Consider the following 15,399-nt stretch of genomic DNA (forward strand, 5'->3'; position numbering starts at 1 on the left):
AACTGCCTTCCTCCTCTAATCACTCCTCATTGTCATCGGAGTCTTCGGATGAGGATGGGGGGGCAGACCTTGTTTTTCGGTTGATAATACTGAGAGACTAGTTAAAGCCGTCAGAGGGACTATGGGTATTACCGATACCAAAGTGCCCAGAACAGTCCAGGATGTTATGTTCGGGGGCTTAGACCAAAGGAGGAGACGCTCATTCCCGGTCAATGACAGGATTAAATCTCTGATAGAAAGGGAATGGAAGAAACCGGAGAGGAAGGGTCAGCTGCCGTCATCCTCCAAGCAGAGGTACCCCTTTGAGGATGAGGATGCGGCTAAATGGGACAAAACCCCTAAGATTGACGTGGCCATTTCAAAATCTTCAAAAAAAATCCACTCTGCCCTTTGAGGATTTAGGAGCCTTAAAAGACCCGCTGGATAAAAAAGCGGAGTCCTTCCTTAAGCAAACCTGGGAGTCGTCAGCAGGGGCCCTTAAACCGGCAGTAGCAGCGACCTGCACTGCTAGATCTATGATGATCTGGCTTCAACAATTGGAAGACCAGATCAGGGGGAATGTGTCCAGGGAGAAAATTCTATCAGACCTTCCTCTTGTGCAGGGAGTGGCTGCATTCCTGGCAGATGCATCGGCAGATTCAGTTAGGCTGGCTGCCCGGTCTGCAAACCTCTCTAATGCAGCCCGTAGGGCGCTATGGCTCAAGAGCTGGCCAGGGGATGTGCAGTCAAAGTTTAAACTGTGCTCAATCCCTTGTGAGGGGGACTTCTTGTTCGGCAAAGGTCTAGATGACATCCTAGATAAAGCCGCAGACAAAAAACATGGATTTCCCACGGTGTCTGGTTCCCGATTTAACAGTTCCTTTCGGAAGAGAAAATACAGCTGCAGTAAAGCTCCCAGAGACCAAGGTAGCTGGAAAGACCGAAAGCCGTATAACAGAGGCTTCATGTTTGGGGGTCCCTCCTCCGAGAATAAGAAAGCCCCTAAGTGACAGTTCCCCCCCAGGTGGGAGGAAGATTGTCCCACTTCCTGCCTGCCTGGAAGGAAATTTCATCCAATTCTTGGATCTTAGGGATAATCAGGAGGGGGCTCACATTAGAGTTCAAAAGCAGGCCCAAGAACACTGTCAAAATATCAGCCCCCAGAGGTTTAGCGGAACAGATAGCCTTACAGCAGGAAGTTCTCTCTCTGCTCATGAAAGGAGTTCTGGTGGAAACACCTGCACCCGAGCAAGGAAGAGGATTCTATTCGACTCTCTTCCTAATAAAGAAGCCGGACGGCTCCTTCAGGACCATTGCGAACTTAAAAAGACTGAACGACCATTTAATCTACATGCCTTTCAAGATGGAAACAATAAAATCGGCCATAAAGATGTTATTTCCGGACTGTTTTATGTGCGTCCTCGATCTGAAGGACGCCTACTACCACGTCCCGATTTTGCCAGATCATCAACAGTTTCTAAGAGTAGCTGTACAATTAGGCAGGCACGTAAGGCATTTTCAGTTCGCAGCTCTTCCCTTTGGCATTTCCATGGCGCCGAGAGTCTTCACAAAAATCATTCTGGAGGTCACAGCGCACTTGAGGGAAAGAGAGATATTTTGGTCATCCCTTATCTGGACGACTTCTTAGTAGTGGGCAGATCAAGTCAACTCTGTGCTCTAGCCCTGGCGGACGTCATGGCCTAGGTTGGCTGTTAAATCTGGAGAAGTCAAGGCTGGAACCAAAGAGGGTTCAGTCTTTCCTGGGTCTCATTCTGGACTCAGAAAACCAAACCTGTCTTCTGCCAGAGGAAAAGAAGCTGAAGATCAGATCCCTAACATCTCAGGTTGTCAGCAATCCGACCATGACCCTGAGGAGTGCAATGTCTCTGTTGGGTACAATGACGTCTTGCATCCCGGCGGTTCAGTGGGCCCAGCACCATTCCAGATGTCTTCAACAGGAGATTCTGGCAGCGGACAGGCGGCTCAAAGGTCGCCTGAATGGGAAAATATCTCTTCCAAATGTTGTGATCAACTCCCTGGACTGGTGGACATCTCCAGTCAACCTATCTTTGGGGGTTCCTTGGACCTTCCAGGTGTCGGATACAATTACAACAGACGCAAGTGCGGAAGGTTGGGGAGCTCACCTAAGGGATCTTTCTGTACAAGGCCTCTGGTCGGACAGCGAGACAAGTCTCTCTTCCAACATGAAAGAGCTGTTGGCAGCCAGAAACGCGCTAAAAGAATTCAGTTCTGTTCTTCAGGGTCCTCACGTCAGGATAATGTCAGACAACAGATCAACAGTCGCCTACATCAATCATCAGGGGGGTACCAGGTCTCTCCCTCTGATGTTAATAGCCGATCAGATCTTCAGGTTTGCCGAGAGTCGGCTGGTTACGCTCTCGGCACTGCATATAAAAGGGGAAGAGAACATAAAGGCCGATTTCTTGAGTTGTCACATCTTGAAACAAGGAGAGTGGGAGTTGAATCCAGCCGTTTTTCAGCAGATTGTGGATCGGTGGGGACAGCCCCAGATCTGTTTGCAAACAGACACAATCGGAAGACCGAAACCTTTTGCTCCCTGAATCCAAAAGAGGGGGCGTTTGCGGTGGACGCGCTGCAGATTCCGTGGGATTTTACTCTAGCTTATGCCTTTCCCCCTTTTAGTACTGATCCCTACTATCCTGAGGAAGATCCGAGAGGAACGGGCGAGGGTTATATTGATCGCCCCGTTCTGGCCCAAGAGACCATGGTTCACTTGGATGAAGAGAATGTCCCAAGCAGATCCATGGGTTCTTCCGGACATCCCGGATCTCCTCAGGCAGGGCCCAGTCTGTCATCCCCAAAGAGCTGGCCTGCATTTGACGGCTTGGATTTTGAGAGGTCGCTATTGACGCAAAGGGGGTTTTCTCCGGATCTTGTTACTACCCTTCTAGCAAGTAGAAAGCCGATAACAACTAGAATCTATGGTAGAACCTGGGCTAAGTTCTTGTCTACCTCGGGTCAGTCTGCCAAAGGGAGGATTCCTATTGAGGCCATACTAGAATTCCTCCAGAAGGGGTTAAACATGGGACTAGCCACCAGTACTCTTAAGGTAAAGGTATCGGCTCTGGGGGCACTGTATAATTATGACTTGGCAGCAAATAGATGGATCATTAGATTTATTAAAGCCTGTCATAGATCCAGACCTATTCCTGTTCCAAGAATGCCTCCTTGGGACCTTAATTTAGTTCTGGAAGCATTAACCAAACCTCCCTTTGAGCCCTTAGAGAAGGTTTCAGAAAAAATCTTAACTTTAAAGACTGCTCTACTGGTAGCCCTGACATCAGCTCGTAGAGTCAGTGACTTACACGCACTATCCGTTAACCATCCATTCACTCAAGTATGTATGGATAGAGTAATCTTAAGACCAGACCCGGCCTATCTTCCAAAGGTAGCCTCCAAGTTCCATAGGGTGCAGGTAATCACTCTCCCTTCCTTCTATCCTAATCCTAGGGATTCTGAGGAACATAAGCCTCACACCTTAGATGTTAAGAGGGTGTTAGTCCAGTATTTGGAAGTGACAAAAGCCTGGAGAAAGAGTGACGCCTTATTTATATCCTTTCAGGGGGCTAGGAAAGGACTTAAGGTTACAAGGGGGACCATAGCTAGATGGGTCAGGGATACTATTACCTTAGCCTACTCTTCTAGCAATCTGCCGGTTCCTGAGAACCTGAAGGCCCATTCCACCAGAGCGGTAGCTGCTTCCTGGGCTGAGAAGGCGGATGTGCCCATCGACATTATATGTAAGGCGGCAACTTGGTCATCCCCCGCTACATTTTACAAACATTACCGTCTTGACCTTTCCTCTTCTACTGATCTGTCCTTTGGTAGAAGGGTGTTGCAAGCGGTGATCCCTCCCTCTGGTATTTGATCTCTATAAATCTCTCAGGTGGTGCTGTCATGGGAGAAGGGGAAAAGATCCTAGTTACTTACCGGTAACAGGATTTTACAGAGCCCATGACAGCACCCTATTAATTCCCTCCCCTTTATCACTGTGGTGTGCACTTTTTTAAGGTGTTTAGTACATATGTTGAGGTGGTGGTTATGTATTAACCTGTCTTCGGAGGCCCTCTCATGCTCTGAAACAAAAACTGATGCGGAGGAGAGGTACCGCCTTTTTATTCAGTAGGTTCCTGTCCTTGGTGGGCGGATACCCTCTCTCAGGTGGTGCTGTCATGGGCTCTGTAAAATCCCGTTACCGGTAAGTAACTAGGATCTTTCATTCCAGTCCCTGATCGGTGTAGCATTTCTGGAACAGTGCATGCCACTCAAGAGACACTGAATTCATTAAATGGTGTTCGTTCACATCTTAATGAATTTGCTGCCTTCTACTCCAGCAAGACTGGTGTAGTGCGAGTGATAAATCAGCCCATTTGTCTGTATACGAGTATTAACACTTTGTTGCTGGTGAGAAAATGCACATAGATCGTTTGCTTTACCTGCTCAGAGGTGTGTGCAGCTGGTGCCCCGAAATGGTCATCTTTGATCTATCTAATCCATACTCAGTCTCGCAGGTACGTATAACAACCTACACATCAGATAACCACATGGCCATAATTACCTGGCGATTTGGTGTGAAACGTGAGCAGTAAAACTTATTAAATAACCAAAAATTGCATTTTTCTATGTTTACTTCACAAAGAAAAATTAGATAAGTTGCACAGGAATTTATAGATACCACAAAACTACTAAAGGTACCGTATTACAATTTGTACAGCATCAAATAAAACTTTATACAGCATCAATGAAAAAAATAACCATTGTAGCCACTAAAAAGGAGAGGTAAAAACAGTAAAATTTCTGGTCATTAACTATTTCTGGACCGGCCATAGACTATAAATGTCCAGCTGTTCCATGCTTTACTCCTCTCCAGAGTTCTAAAATGTAAGTGACTTGCAGGAAATCGTGCTTTCCTAATCGCTGGCTACTCATTGTTGAGCAAGTGTGGTGTATACAGATTAGGAAGCACTCCTCTGAACCCAGTGATCATGTGATTGCTTAATGTAGGGAAGTGAGCAAAATCTGCTGGGTTGTAAGACTGTCAGCTCTTCTGTACAAACAAGAGGCTGAATTTCCATTGTAACTTGGGCTAATATTCCCCAGTTACTGGGGAAATGGACAATAAAAATGTTATGTTCAAATGACCTTATGGGGAATAGTGTGTAAAATGAGAATGAATCGGCATGCAAAGTCTGAATCGCAGTTTATAGCCAGAAAGTGTGTATTCTTCCCCTGATTTCAGAAAAAAAATACTAAAATTAAGCCCCATATGTGGCATAAGAAAGGCAAAAAATGTATTCAATATCCAAACAAGAAAATTTGAAAACCATTAAATGCATATGTACAAATACCCTGAAAATGGCCCGATCTTGAACTGCTTAATCATTCTGGGGTGGTCTCTAAGAGGGTAGTGACACCCCAGCCTAGTGCTTCTCCTGTGTTCTCATCTCAGTGCCAATGCGAATTAAAATTCCAGTAGACTTTATGCAGTGTGTCGGTGGTGCCCAATTAGATCTTCCACTATGGTTATCCATGATTTTATGTATGCCCCATCCTGTGAGCAAATATCCAGTGCTACAATGATCTGACTCTTAAGATCTATTTAAAATGTACTTTGTTCATGGTTCGTTATATTTAACTAGCTATTGAACCCGTTCTACTCCCGGGTGGCAAGCATTTTTATTGGTATATGGTCTCCCATGCTGGTATGTGCTGCCCAATCCTGGTAGGCGTGGCACCCCGCACCCCTTTCACGCTGTACACACATGCAGAAAAATAAACCGTTATACGCACCTTTCTTCTCTGTGCTCCAGCTCTGCTGTGTCCTGTTCTGCCAGACGCCAGGGGAGTGTGGCGTCGGAGCACCGTGCTGTCTGGCGTCATTTTGCTGAAGACGCACTGCAAATGTGTCACGCATGTGCAGTCTAAAGGCTTCAGACAGTGACACGCTTAGCCGATTATATTCTAAAACTTTTTTTATTAATTAATATCAAGGTTGGCCCATAACTTTGTCCAAGGGTTATTCCATGTCAAGTGATCCAAATCTGAATCTTTTTTTTTTTTTTTTTTTTTTTTTTTTCTTAACCCGATGTCTTTGGATTTTTTTGTTGTTGTTGTTGAAGTTACTTCAGTGAATTACAAAACAAGTTTTTGCATTAATTTTTTTTTTCATTGACTTTCTAAAGTTTTGAAAATCTGAATTTTGGCCTTGTATGATGTTACTTTATCACATCACTGGTTATAAATAAAATAGAGAGAGGAGGAGCAGTTTTGTTTAGAATGGTACAGGTTTGAAGTTGATTTGTCACAAGATTGTTTGATATTTTGTGTTTGAATAGTCAGATTAAATTTTTGATGCGCAATTTTGAGAACTTACTAAATTTTCAAAGGCAAATGTTACTTGAGTTCTTGGTTACATTCGTTCAAGGATTCAAGTTTGGCTCATATTGGGATCGTATTTTTAAGTGTGATTTTCTAAATAGTGTAATCCTAATACTTTTAATGCTAAAGTAAAAGCCATATTAAATATTTAAATAGAAGTGTTAATTTTTTTTATTACAATGCTAGACATGTCCAAGTTTTTAAGAGTATAAGTAAATCAATCTTTAATATAAAACAAAATGAACTAGTCTACACTACACTGTACAGTAAGTTAGTTTTAACTAAAGTCTGTATCAATAATGCATTTTGAAATTTTGCATTTTATTCCGCATGGGTAAAATATTAACAAAGATACTCTTGTGACATGTCTGAAAGCCTGTACGGTTCGGAGTTGAATGGTGTTTTTCCCACCTCTCTGTAAATCTGTACTCCTTCTTGACCTGTCCTCTGCCTTCAACAGTTGACTACTGCCTCCTACTACAGATCCTCTTCCTTTGGCATCAAAGACCTTGCCCTATCTTAGATCTCCTCATACCTTTCTAATGGCACTTTTACCATCTCCCACTCCCACACTACCTCCTCATCCCACCCTCTGTTGGAGTCCTGCAAGGCTCTGTCCTAGGACCCCTACTCTTCTCAATCTATACCCTTGGCCTGGGACAGCTCATAAAATCCCATGGCTTCCAGTACCATCTGTACACTGATGATACCCAGATCTACCTCTCTGCTGTCCAGAATCCCAGCATGTCTATCAGCCATATCCTCCTTCTTCTCTTGCTTCATCAAGCTCCATGTGGACAAAATTGAACTCCTCATCTTTCCCCCATCTCACATCTTCCCCACTTGATCTTTCTATTACAATAAATGACATCACACTTTCCCTAGTACCGGCAATCCGCTGCCTCAGAGTAGCCCTTGACTCTGCCCTGTCCTTGAAACCCCACACCCAAGGTCTTGCCATCTCCTGTCGCCTCCAGCTCAAATATTTCAGATTTTGTCCTTTCCTCAACCCTCAATCTACAAAATTGTTTGTGCATGCCCTCATCTCTCGCCTCGACTACTGCATCATCCTCCTCTGTTTTCTACCTTCTAACACTCTCGCACCCCTCTAGTCCATCCTCAACTCTGCTGCGCGACTGGTTCATTTCTCACCTCGCTAATTCTCTAATGCCCTTTCCAAATCCCTTTGCTGGCTCCCTATTGCCCAGCATATCCAGTTCAAACTGCTAACACTGATCTAGAAAGCCATCCATAACCTCTCTCCTCTGTACATCTCTGAACTAATCTCCCGATACATTCCCCTACGTAATCTCCGGTCCTCCCAAGACCTCCTTCTCTCCTCCACACTTATTTGTTCCTCACCCAATCGCCTCCAAGATTTCTCCCGAATATCCCCCATCCTAGGGAAATCTGTGCCTCAACACGTCTGATTAGCCTCAAACCTGAAAACCCATCTCTTCAAACCAGCCTACAGCCTGCCATGACCTTGCCTGCTGCCACCTCAACACCGGAGCTACTGCAACCCCCCCAACCTACCCTCTCCTTCCCTCTTCCTGTAGAATGTAAGCTCACAAAGACTGGTACAGAGGGACGAGGACCCTGCCCATCATTGTTAGTTTACTGTAAGTGATATCTGTATTTGGTATGTAACCCCTTATGTACAGCACCATGGAATCAATGGCGCCATATAAAGAAATAATAAAAATATTTCTCCATCTTGTTTCTTGCCTGAGTTATGAGGAGAAACGTAAAGGCGTGCAACACAGAAATTCACTTTTTTTCACAACTCTGAAAATTAATTAAACTAATTTATATATATATATTTATATCTAACACACTATTACCAGAGAACCAATTCTCAAAAGAATTTAAAAGTATAGTAGTAATATTCATTGGTTCACTTGACATGCAATGAAACCAACCCCACCAAAGCTTTTAATTTTGGCCTGTGTATTTGCGTTTGACATCCCTGAGTCTAGCTCAACATGCTAGATTAGAGGTTGAGCCCTGTGGACTTGCCTACCTTAAACTATGAAACTACGGTAACAGCTCTGTATGAGATATATGGCCGTGTTCATTAACACTAATTGCCTAGCGGACTAACTTCATGAGTTCTCTCGCTAGTCAGTATAAATGCTCATTAACAGATCTGTCCTTTAATTGTCAATGTGACTGACAGAATTTGCTATCAGATACATTAACACAAGTCTGGTATGTTTTTTCCCCCCCAGGTTTACGGCTGGGGTTACAATGGTACTGGTCAACTTGGAGTTGGAGGAACTGGAAACCAACTAATTCCTTGTAAAGTGGTGTTTGTTCAGCAAGTGTGTATAGTTCAGGTGAGAGAAATTACTTTTGGGTCACTGTAATTTTACCCACTTATGAGACACAACCACTTTTAACTTCCAACCAGAATACCCTGTTATCACCTATTGTGGGATTGGTAAGGATCGGCAGGGGTTTGACTTCTGGGACCTGTAGACCAATGACTAGAGCAGGACTCTTTATTAACCCTTAAGGCCTCCCATACAAATTAAATCCATTTTCTGAACCCATTGATTTTTCAGACAACTGTCCCATGACAGATTATAGGGTGAAATAAGGACCGGTGGTTCGAATTCTTGCCTGAAACTTTAATTTGGTGGGAGATGAGCTGTTGCCAGATAGTGGCAATGGCTGTTAGAGGGCACAGGAACACTTGGACAAGTGTATGCGGGAGTTGGGGACAAATGATCTATCTAATCTGTATGGTCAGGTTTATAATAAAGTTGCAGTGTTTCTCCCTGCAACAATCTCCTTGATGGGTCCCTCCCCTCTCCTGGCTCTTCAGGTTTTTCTCCAAAGCCCGGCATTGTTTCAGAGTGAGGGTGCAGTCATATGGCCGTATTGCTTGCTTGAGGATCGCATCTCAAACTTTGGACTGATCATCAGCTCTTCTGATGTGACAGCTGCATAGAAATGCATGTTGTCCAGCTCATATACTCTTGAGTATTGCGTGAAAGTAACATGGCTGTCTGACTGCACCCTCAAGCATACATGGCTGCCCCTGTTTCTGCAGCATGATTTAAATGACAGGCTCCTTTGCACCTTTGGCTTTTACAGACTGTTTTCCTGCATCAATGTTTAAAAAAAAAAAAAAAAAAAAAAAATCAGCTGGCAAAAAGTTTAGTCAGTTTTTAAATGTTTTTGCTAACTGATGCTGGATCTGTTCTAGCTGATCACTACTGGACAGGTGAACATAGCCTATCTGCTCTATAGAAATCAATGGGCAAGTGAGGAAGCTGACTGGGTCTGTTTCCTTGGAAACCAGCTGTACACTATGTAAGATAAAGGCTCACAATAGTATGACTGCAAATAGACAGCATGACATTAAGCAAGTTTGCAAATAACTTGCTTTGTCAACTGAAGCAATTTAACACCACTATCTTTTAAAGGGTTCATAGCATCTGTTAGAGCCCAGTTTATGTAATTTTTTTAAGCTATGTGGGTTGGAAACAGGTAGTGTTAAGCTTTTCTTATGCACATAGATTTGAGGACTCTTTCTGCTTTGGTAAAGTTGTCAACTATTGTTTTCTAGATTGTATGTGGCTATAGTCACACCATGGGGCTGACTGATCAAGGGTATCTCTACTCCTGGGGAGCCAACACAAATGGCCAGTTGGGTATTGGTAACAAAAGCAACCAGCTTTCTCCAGTTAGAGTGGAGACAAATGAAAGGTATAGTATACTGGAGAGTATCCTTGTGGAATAAGAACCATGCCTTAAAAAAGAGCAAGACATTGCAATGGGTCCTCTTTAGATCCATGCTACTTGCAGGAGTACTCCCCCCTCCCCCTCCCAAATCCAAAGATAGGGACCCTTTTATGTAGTGCCAATTTATATGGTCTTCACCAAGCCAAGGGGGTGTGCCTCTGTCATAATGCAGAGCTGCCTAAAGACAAGTCCCCTTCATAAAGGTAATTAAAAACTAGCACTAAATAAAGCCCCACATCTGTACAACTGTACATAGTGAATTTTTCTAAAAACAAAAACCCAAATACTAAACGGAGCAGCAAGAACTGGCCACTTTTGACCTGCTAAATCCTTTGAAGACCTGCCTTTATTAGTAAACTTTAATAATGTAATGTTTCAGTTAAAATTGAAAACAGTTGAACGGAATCTTGTGCCCTATAGAGCAGCAACTCCCCCCATACTCCTGGCCAAATCTTGGCACCAAGCTCCATTTTGTTATTTACTACCTGAATGCAGGCTCTCAACTGCCCCGACAGTAATCCAGAAAAATCTGAAGTTGCAGTTTACATATACCGATCCAGCAGAACCCTGAAGTCAGAGCGTAGTAAAGCATAAGTTTCAGTAATTCTGCGTGTAACTTCCACTGACTTCATTACTGTTGGCTGTAAATGCTGTGGTTTGGTTTAGTTCTGGCTGACACTTGGTGTTTCCCCCTATGATGTGGTGATTTATACCATGTTTAACTTATCTTGGACTGTTGGCACAAAATGACTGCTCAAACCAAGCACAGGTGCTCTGTGCACCCCTGACGTAGCCAAGCAGTTCAGTACTTCTTTCTACCTATTTGTTTTGCATCTTTCCTACTTTCTTGATTCGCCGGAGTCAGAGAAGAGCAAAGATGGTGATGGAATGGTGCACTGAACTGCTTGGCCTTAGTGAAGAGTGTACCAGTGCTTGGCTAGTACAGTCACTTTGTGCTGTCAAACTCCCCTTGAAGTGACATAATTGAAATACCTCTTTAAGAATACTGTAGAATTACATTATCATGTTATTTCGACTTTCTTGATGCAACAAGTCAGACGTGTATTCTCTTTGCAGAATAGTGGAGATTGCAGCCTGTCACTCATCGCACACCTCGTCTGCCAAGTCACAAAGTGGCCAAGTATACATGTGGGGTCCGTGTCGTGGCCAGATTATTCTCTCGCCTCATCTCACAAACTTTACTTGTACGGATGATGTGTTTGCTTGTTTTTCAAACCCACCAGTCATGTGGCGCGTGCTTTCTGTAGGTAAGTCATGGCTGTTCTAAAGGGTAGATTTGGCACTTACAATGTGCTAGTATCTGTACTTGTACACCTACCGGCTGGTGATTGGTTCATGCACTGGGCCATACACTACAAGCACTTTTTAAAAACAAACCAAAAAAAAACAACTTTCTGTACCCCCCATTTCTTCATATTGTAAGTTTGAAAGTGAGACCCCAACTCCTCTTCTAACTGAATTATGATGCCATGTAATGTCTTATTTTTTATGTATGTCCCCTCTGATTTGTGAATTGCTGCAGAATGTCTGCACTTCAGAAATTAAAATTTATTTAGCAGTTTTTCCTACCAATACTGGCATCTAGATAACTTATTTTAAGTTGGTGAGATCTTAATTTGTCACTTTTTTTTATAATAATAAAACAAAGTTATTTGCACTACCCTGTTTTCATCATGACTGTCAATTATATGCTATAATAATGCCAATTATGCTTATTCACCATGTTAATTCTAGAACCTGAAGACTTTCTAACAGTCGCCGAGTCACTGAAGAGAGAGTTCGATAGTGAAGAAACTGCAGACTTGAAATTCCGTTTAGAAGGAAAAGATATTCATGTCCATAAAGCAGTCTTAAAGATAAGGTAAAGTTTATATACATCTAACATTAAGACCATGTAGCAATGTCAGGGGTCTGTGTGATCGGTCAGGTTCTACCACGCCAAACTCTCCCAACCATGCCTTTATGGACCTTGCTTTGTGCACTGGGGCACAGTCATGTGGAACGCTAAAGGGCCTTCTCCAAACTTTTTCAGTTAAAAGCTACAATTGTCCAAAATGTCTTACTTATACTGAAGTATTAAAATTTTGCTTCACTGGAGCTAAAAACCTAGGTAAACCCCATAACATTATCCCTTCACCAAACTTTAGTTACCATTACCTGACTGACATCATTATGCTATCCTTGCATTTGCCAAACCCAGACTCGTCCATCAGACTGCTAACCTGAACAGTGGGATTTCTCAAGACTTGTATATTAAAGTGGACTTACTGAGCCTCTTATCAAGTATCAAAACCAAATCAGATTTACTTAAAATATACTGCAGACGCTATCACACCTGCGTAACCTAATTTACCTAATGCAAAGAATCTGCAATATCAAACGCTCACATACTCCTCATGAGAATGTAGCCTTACTAATTCTTTAAAGTGTAGTGTGGAAAATGTTTTTTTTTTTTACGTTTTGGGACTGGTGCCTAAAACCGATGGCTCCTTCATTGGAACCTAGTGGGGGTTGCCCCAAGGATCGCTGCTTAATTACATATAATTGATATCATTCCTCAGACTAACATAACGGTTTAGTCCCTGCACAGAACATGCTTCCACTGCTCCGGAGTTGGGGCGGCTGTCTTACACCACTCCATCCGATGCTTGGTGATGTAAGGCTTGCCTGCTGTTTGTCTGTGGAGCTCCTGAGGTCCCAGTTAATGGAGTCAGCAGGTTGTCGGTGACTCTTGTACACTATGCCTCAGTGCTGACGTCCTAGTACAGGACCACACTTGTATCTGAGCTTTTTAAAACTATCCATTCTGTCACATGTTGGTAAAGGCGGGCGGCACGACGAAGGGCTGGATCTGAGTTCAGTGATTAGGGAAGGTCTCAATACATTTTGTATATATGCTGGATTCAATATGCAATTGTTTTCCAAAAGTGGAAGTTTATGCCTGAATTCACTGTGCATATAGTATGTTTTTATAATGTTAGATGTCCGTGTCAGATCAGTATAGTCTGTCACTATGAGCAATGTTTAACCCTTTCTCGCAAATGGGCCTTACTGTACGCCCATATTCCAGGTGACTTCCTGCAATCATGCTTACAGTTGCGTCTGAGGACATGCTCTCGTGCTGTCTTGACTGTATTACCACTTCTTTATAGTCACTGTGCAACTAAATGCTTTCTCTGCTAATGTAAAAATTCTCTTCCAAGAAATCCTAATTGTCCTTCAGTCCTTTGTGCAAACATACCTAATGCACCCATCATTGCTGGGCTCCTGCCTTTATTAATAGTGTATGACTATGCTTTTTCTCTTTGCAGATGTGAACACTTCCGCACAATGTTCCAATCTCACTGGAATGAAAACTCCAAAGAAGTCATAGAAATTAACCAGTTTTCCTATCCAGTATACTATGCCTTCTTGCAGTACTTGTACACAGATACAGTGGACCTGCCACCAGAAGATGCGATAGGTATACAATGGGTTAGAGTACTGATCAGGTCTGAGTTTTCTGCACTTGGTTGATCTTTGTAATGGTCCTTTGTGAATGCTACATGTGGCCAAAGCTCCTGCTCATCAGTAGGGGTGAATAAGTGCACAAATCTGCTGGTAATTGAAGAAAAAGCTAACCTGTTTCTATTAAAACTTTAACAGACGTTGTGGTAGATAATGGTTTGCTGGTCCTTCAAAGGTTTGTTCCAGAGCCGCTGACTGCCATATCTAAAAGGGAGTGTTATCTGATGTGCCTATTGATACCTGCTATAGGACTAGTGCAAGATTCCTGATGATCATGCATGCATCTCAGAAAACGTCTGTAAAAATCATTTCAGCGAAGATCCCCTCCAGATGTGGCCATGAGCGTCACCATACAAACCCTTTGAAGAGCATGTCAGCAGGGTTTTGCTTTGTAGTCTGAAAGCTGCATAATATAGAGCAAAAGTGACTTCAGAAATGTATCACTTACTGGGCTGCTTGCTGCAGTTTAGATAGAATCCCTGTTTTCTCTGCTGTAGATGTAGCTGTGCAATGACTGCTGAGCTGAATATAATCCCACCCACACCCCTGATTAGCAGTTTAATGTATACTATGTACTTTGTCAGCAAGCTGCCAATCCGTTGCGGGCAGGGTTACAGATTAGCCTGACTGGCTTGCACATGGGACCTAGTCCTGCAGTGATACTCTACTGCTGATAAAACATTGATTGTATTGAAGCTACACCACACAGCCTAATTGACACAACGCTGGAATTTCTCACCCTACATTATGTAGGGTTTAAATGGCAAAAACCTGCTGACAGATTCCCTTTAGACATTGTTGACCCAATGATGTTATGCAATCAGGTTTGTCAGATTGGCAATAATGCGTCCTGATAAATTGTGGTTTTCCTGCGCTGTTGGTATACTCATAAGGACTATACCAAAAACAACAAGGAAGCTAATGCAGCTAAATAAAATAGTTTTTATTGAATAATTTCCCTATTCTGTCGTTAAGTGTTTTAAATGATTTTATCAAAGAAAAACCCCCACCCAATCCCAGTAGTATTGATAAAATTATACAGCAAAAATGTATATACCAGCCTAATGCATAGGCATATACCATGCCATACATGGTGATAGAAGGTATTTATAGTAGAATGGAATGTGCAATCAACCCATTAGGGTGCTGATTGCAGATATAACCACACAGGTATGCAATATAATGCCAAATGCAATAAAATATAACAATACAACAATATGTACAAAAATTGTTACCTAAATGGCAGTATATGGCTACATAAATGTACAACAGAAGGTCCACATTCCCCAACAATGGATAAAGACACCCAATGTATATAGCTCAAGTAAATATATATAAGCAGGGCACAAACCCTAATACTGCTGTTATACTGGGTTAATATTTTGAAATCAGTGGGCAAAGCACAAAACCTAAAGCAACAAGTGCCACATATCAAACATCAAATAAACACACAATGCACATCAATAATACCTGGTATTATGGGGGCAGGAACCCCAACGCACGTTTCGCGTAAGCTTCTTCAGAGGGAATCTTGCATTTGGCATTATTATATTGCATACCTGTATGTGGTTATATCTGCAATCAGCACCCTAATGGGTTGATTGCACATTCCATTCTACTATCACCATTTATAGCATAGTGCATTAGGCTGGTGTATACATTTTTGCTGTATATTTTGATCAATACTACCCAGATTGGGTGCGGGTTTTCCATTATCTC

The 15,399-nt window shown here is 42.7% G+C and overlaps 1 protein-coding gene across 1 annotated transcript in view; it reads left to right on the forward strand.

Moving 5' to 3' along the window:
* RCBTB1 (RCC1 and BTB domain containing protein 1) overlaps nucleotides 1-15,399 on the forward strand; it is a 36,051-nt gene that overhangs the window by 17,197 nt on the left and 3,455 nt on the right. Inside the window, exons 6-10 of the mRNA XM_073662692.1 lie at nucleotides 8,631-8,738; nucleotides 9,977-10,116; nucleotides 11,230-11,420; nucleotides 11,908-12,034; nucleotides 13,485-13,636. Of these exons, the coding sequence (XP_073518793.1) occupies nucleotides 8,631-8,738; nucleotides 9,977-10,116; nucleotides 11,230-11,420; nucleotides 11,908-12,034; nucleotides 13,485-13,636 (718 nt within the window). The remainder of the gene's footprint in view (nucleotides 1-8,630; nucleotides 8,739-9,976; nucleotides 10,117-11,229; nucleotides 11,421-11,907; nucleotides 12,035-13,484; nucleotides 13,637-15,399) is intronic.

This window comes from Phyllobates terribilis, unplaced genomic scaffold, assembly GCF_046119375.1.
Source record: "Phyllobates terribilis strain yellow unplaced genomic scaffold, ASM4611937v1 Scaffold_2__4_contigs__length_985480577, whole genome shotgun sequence".
Classification (NCBI taxonomy): domain Eukaryota; kingdom Metazoa; phylum Chordata; class Amphibia; order Anura; family Dendrobatidae; genus Phyllobates; species Phyllobates terribilis.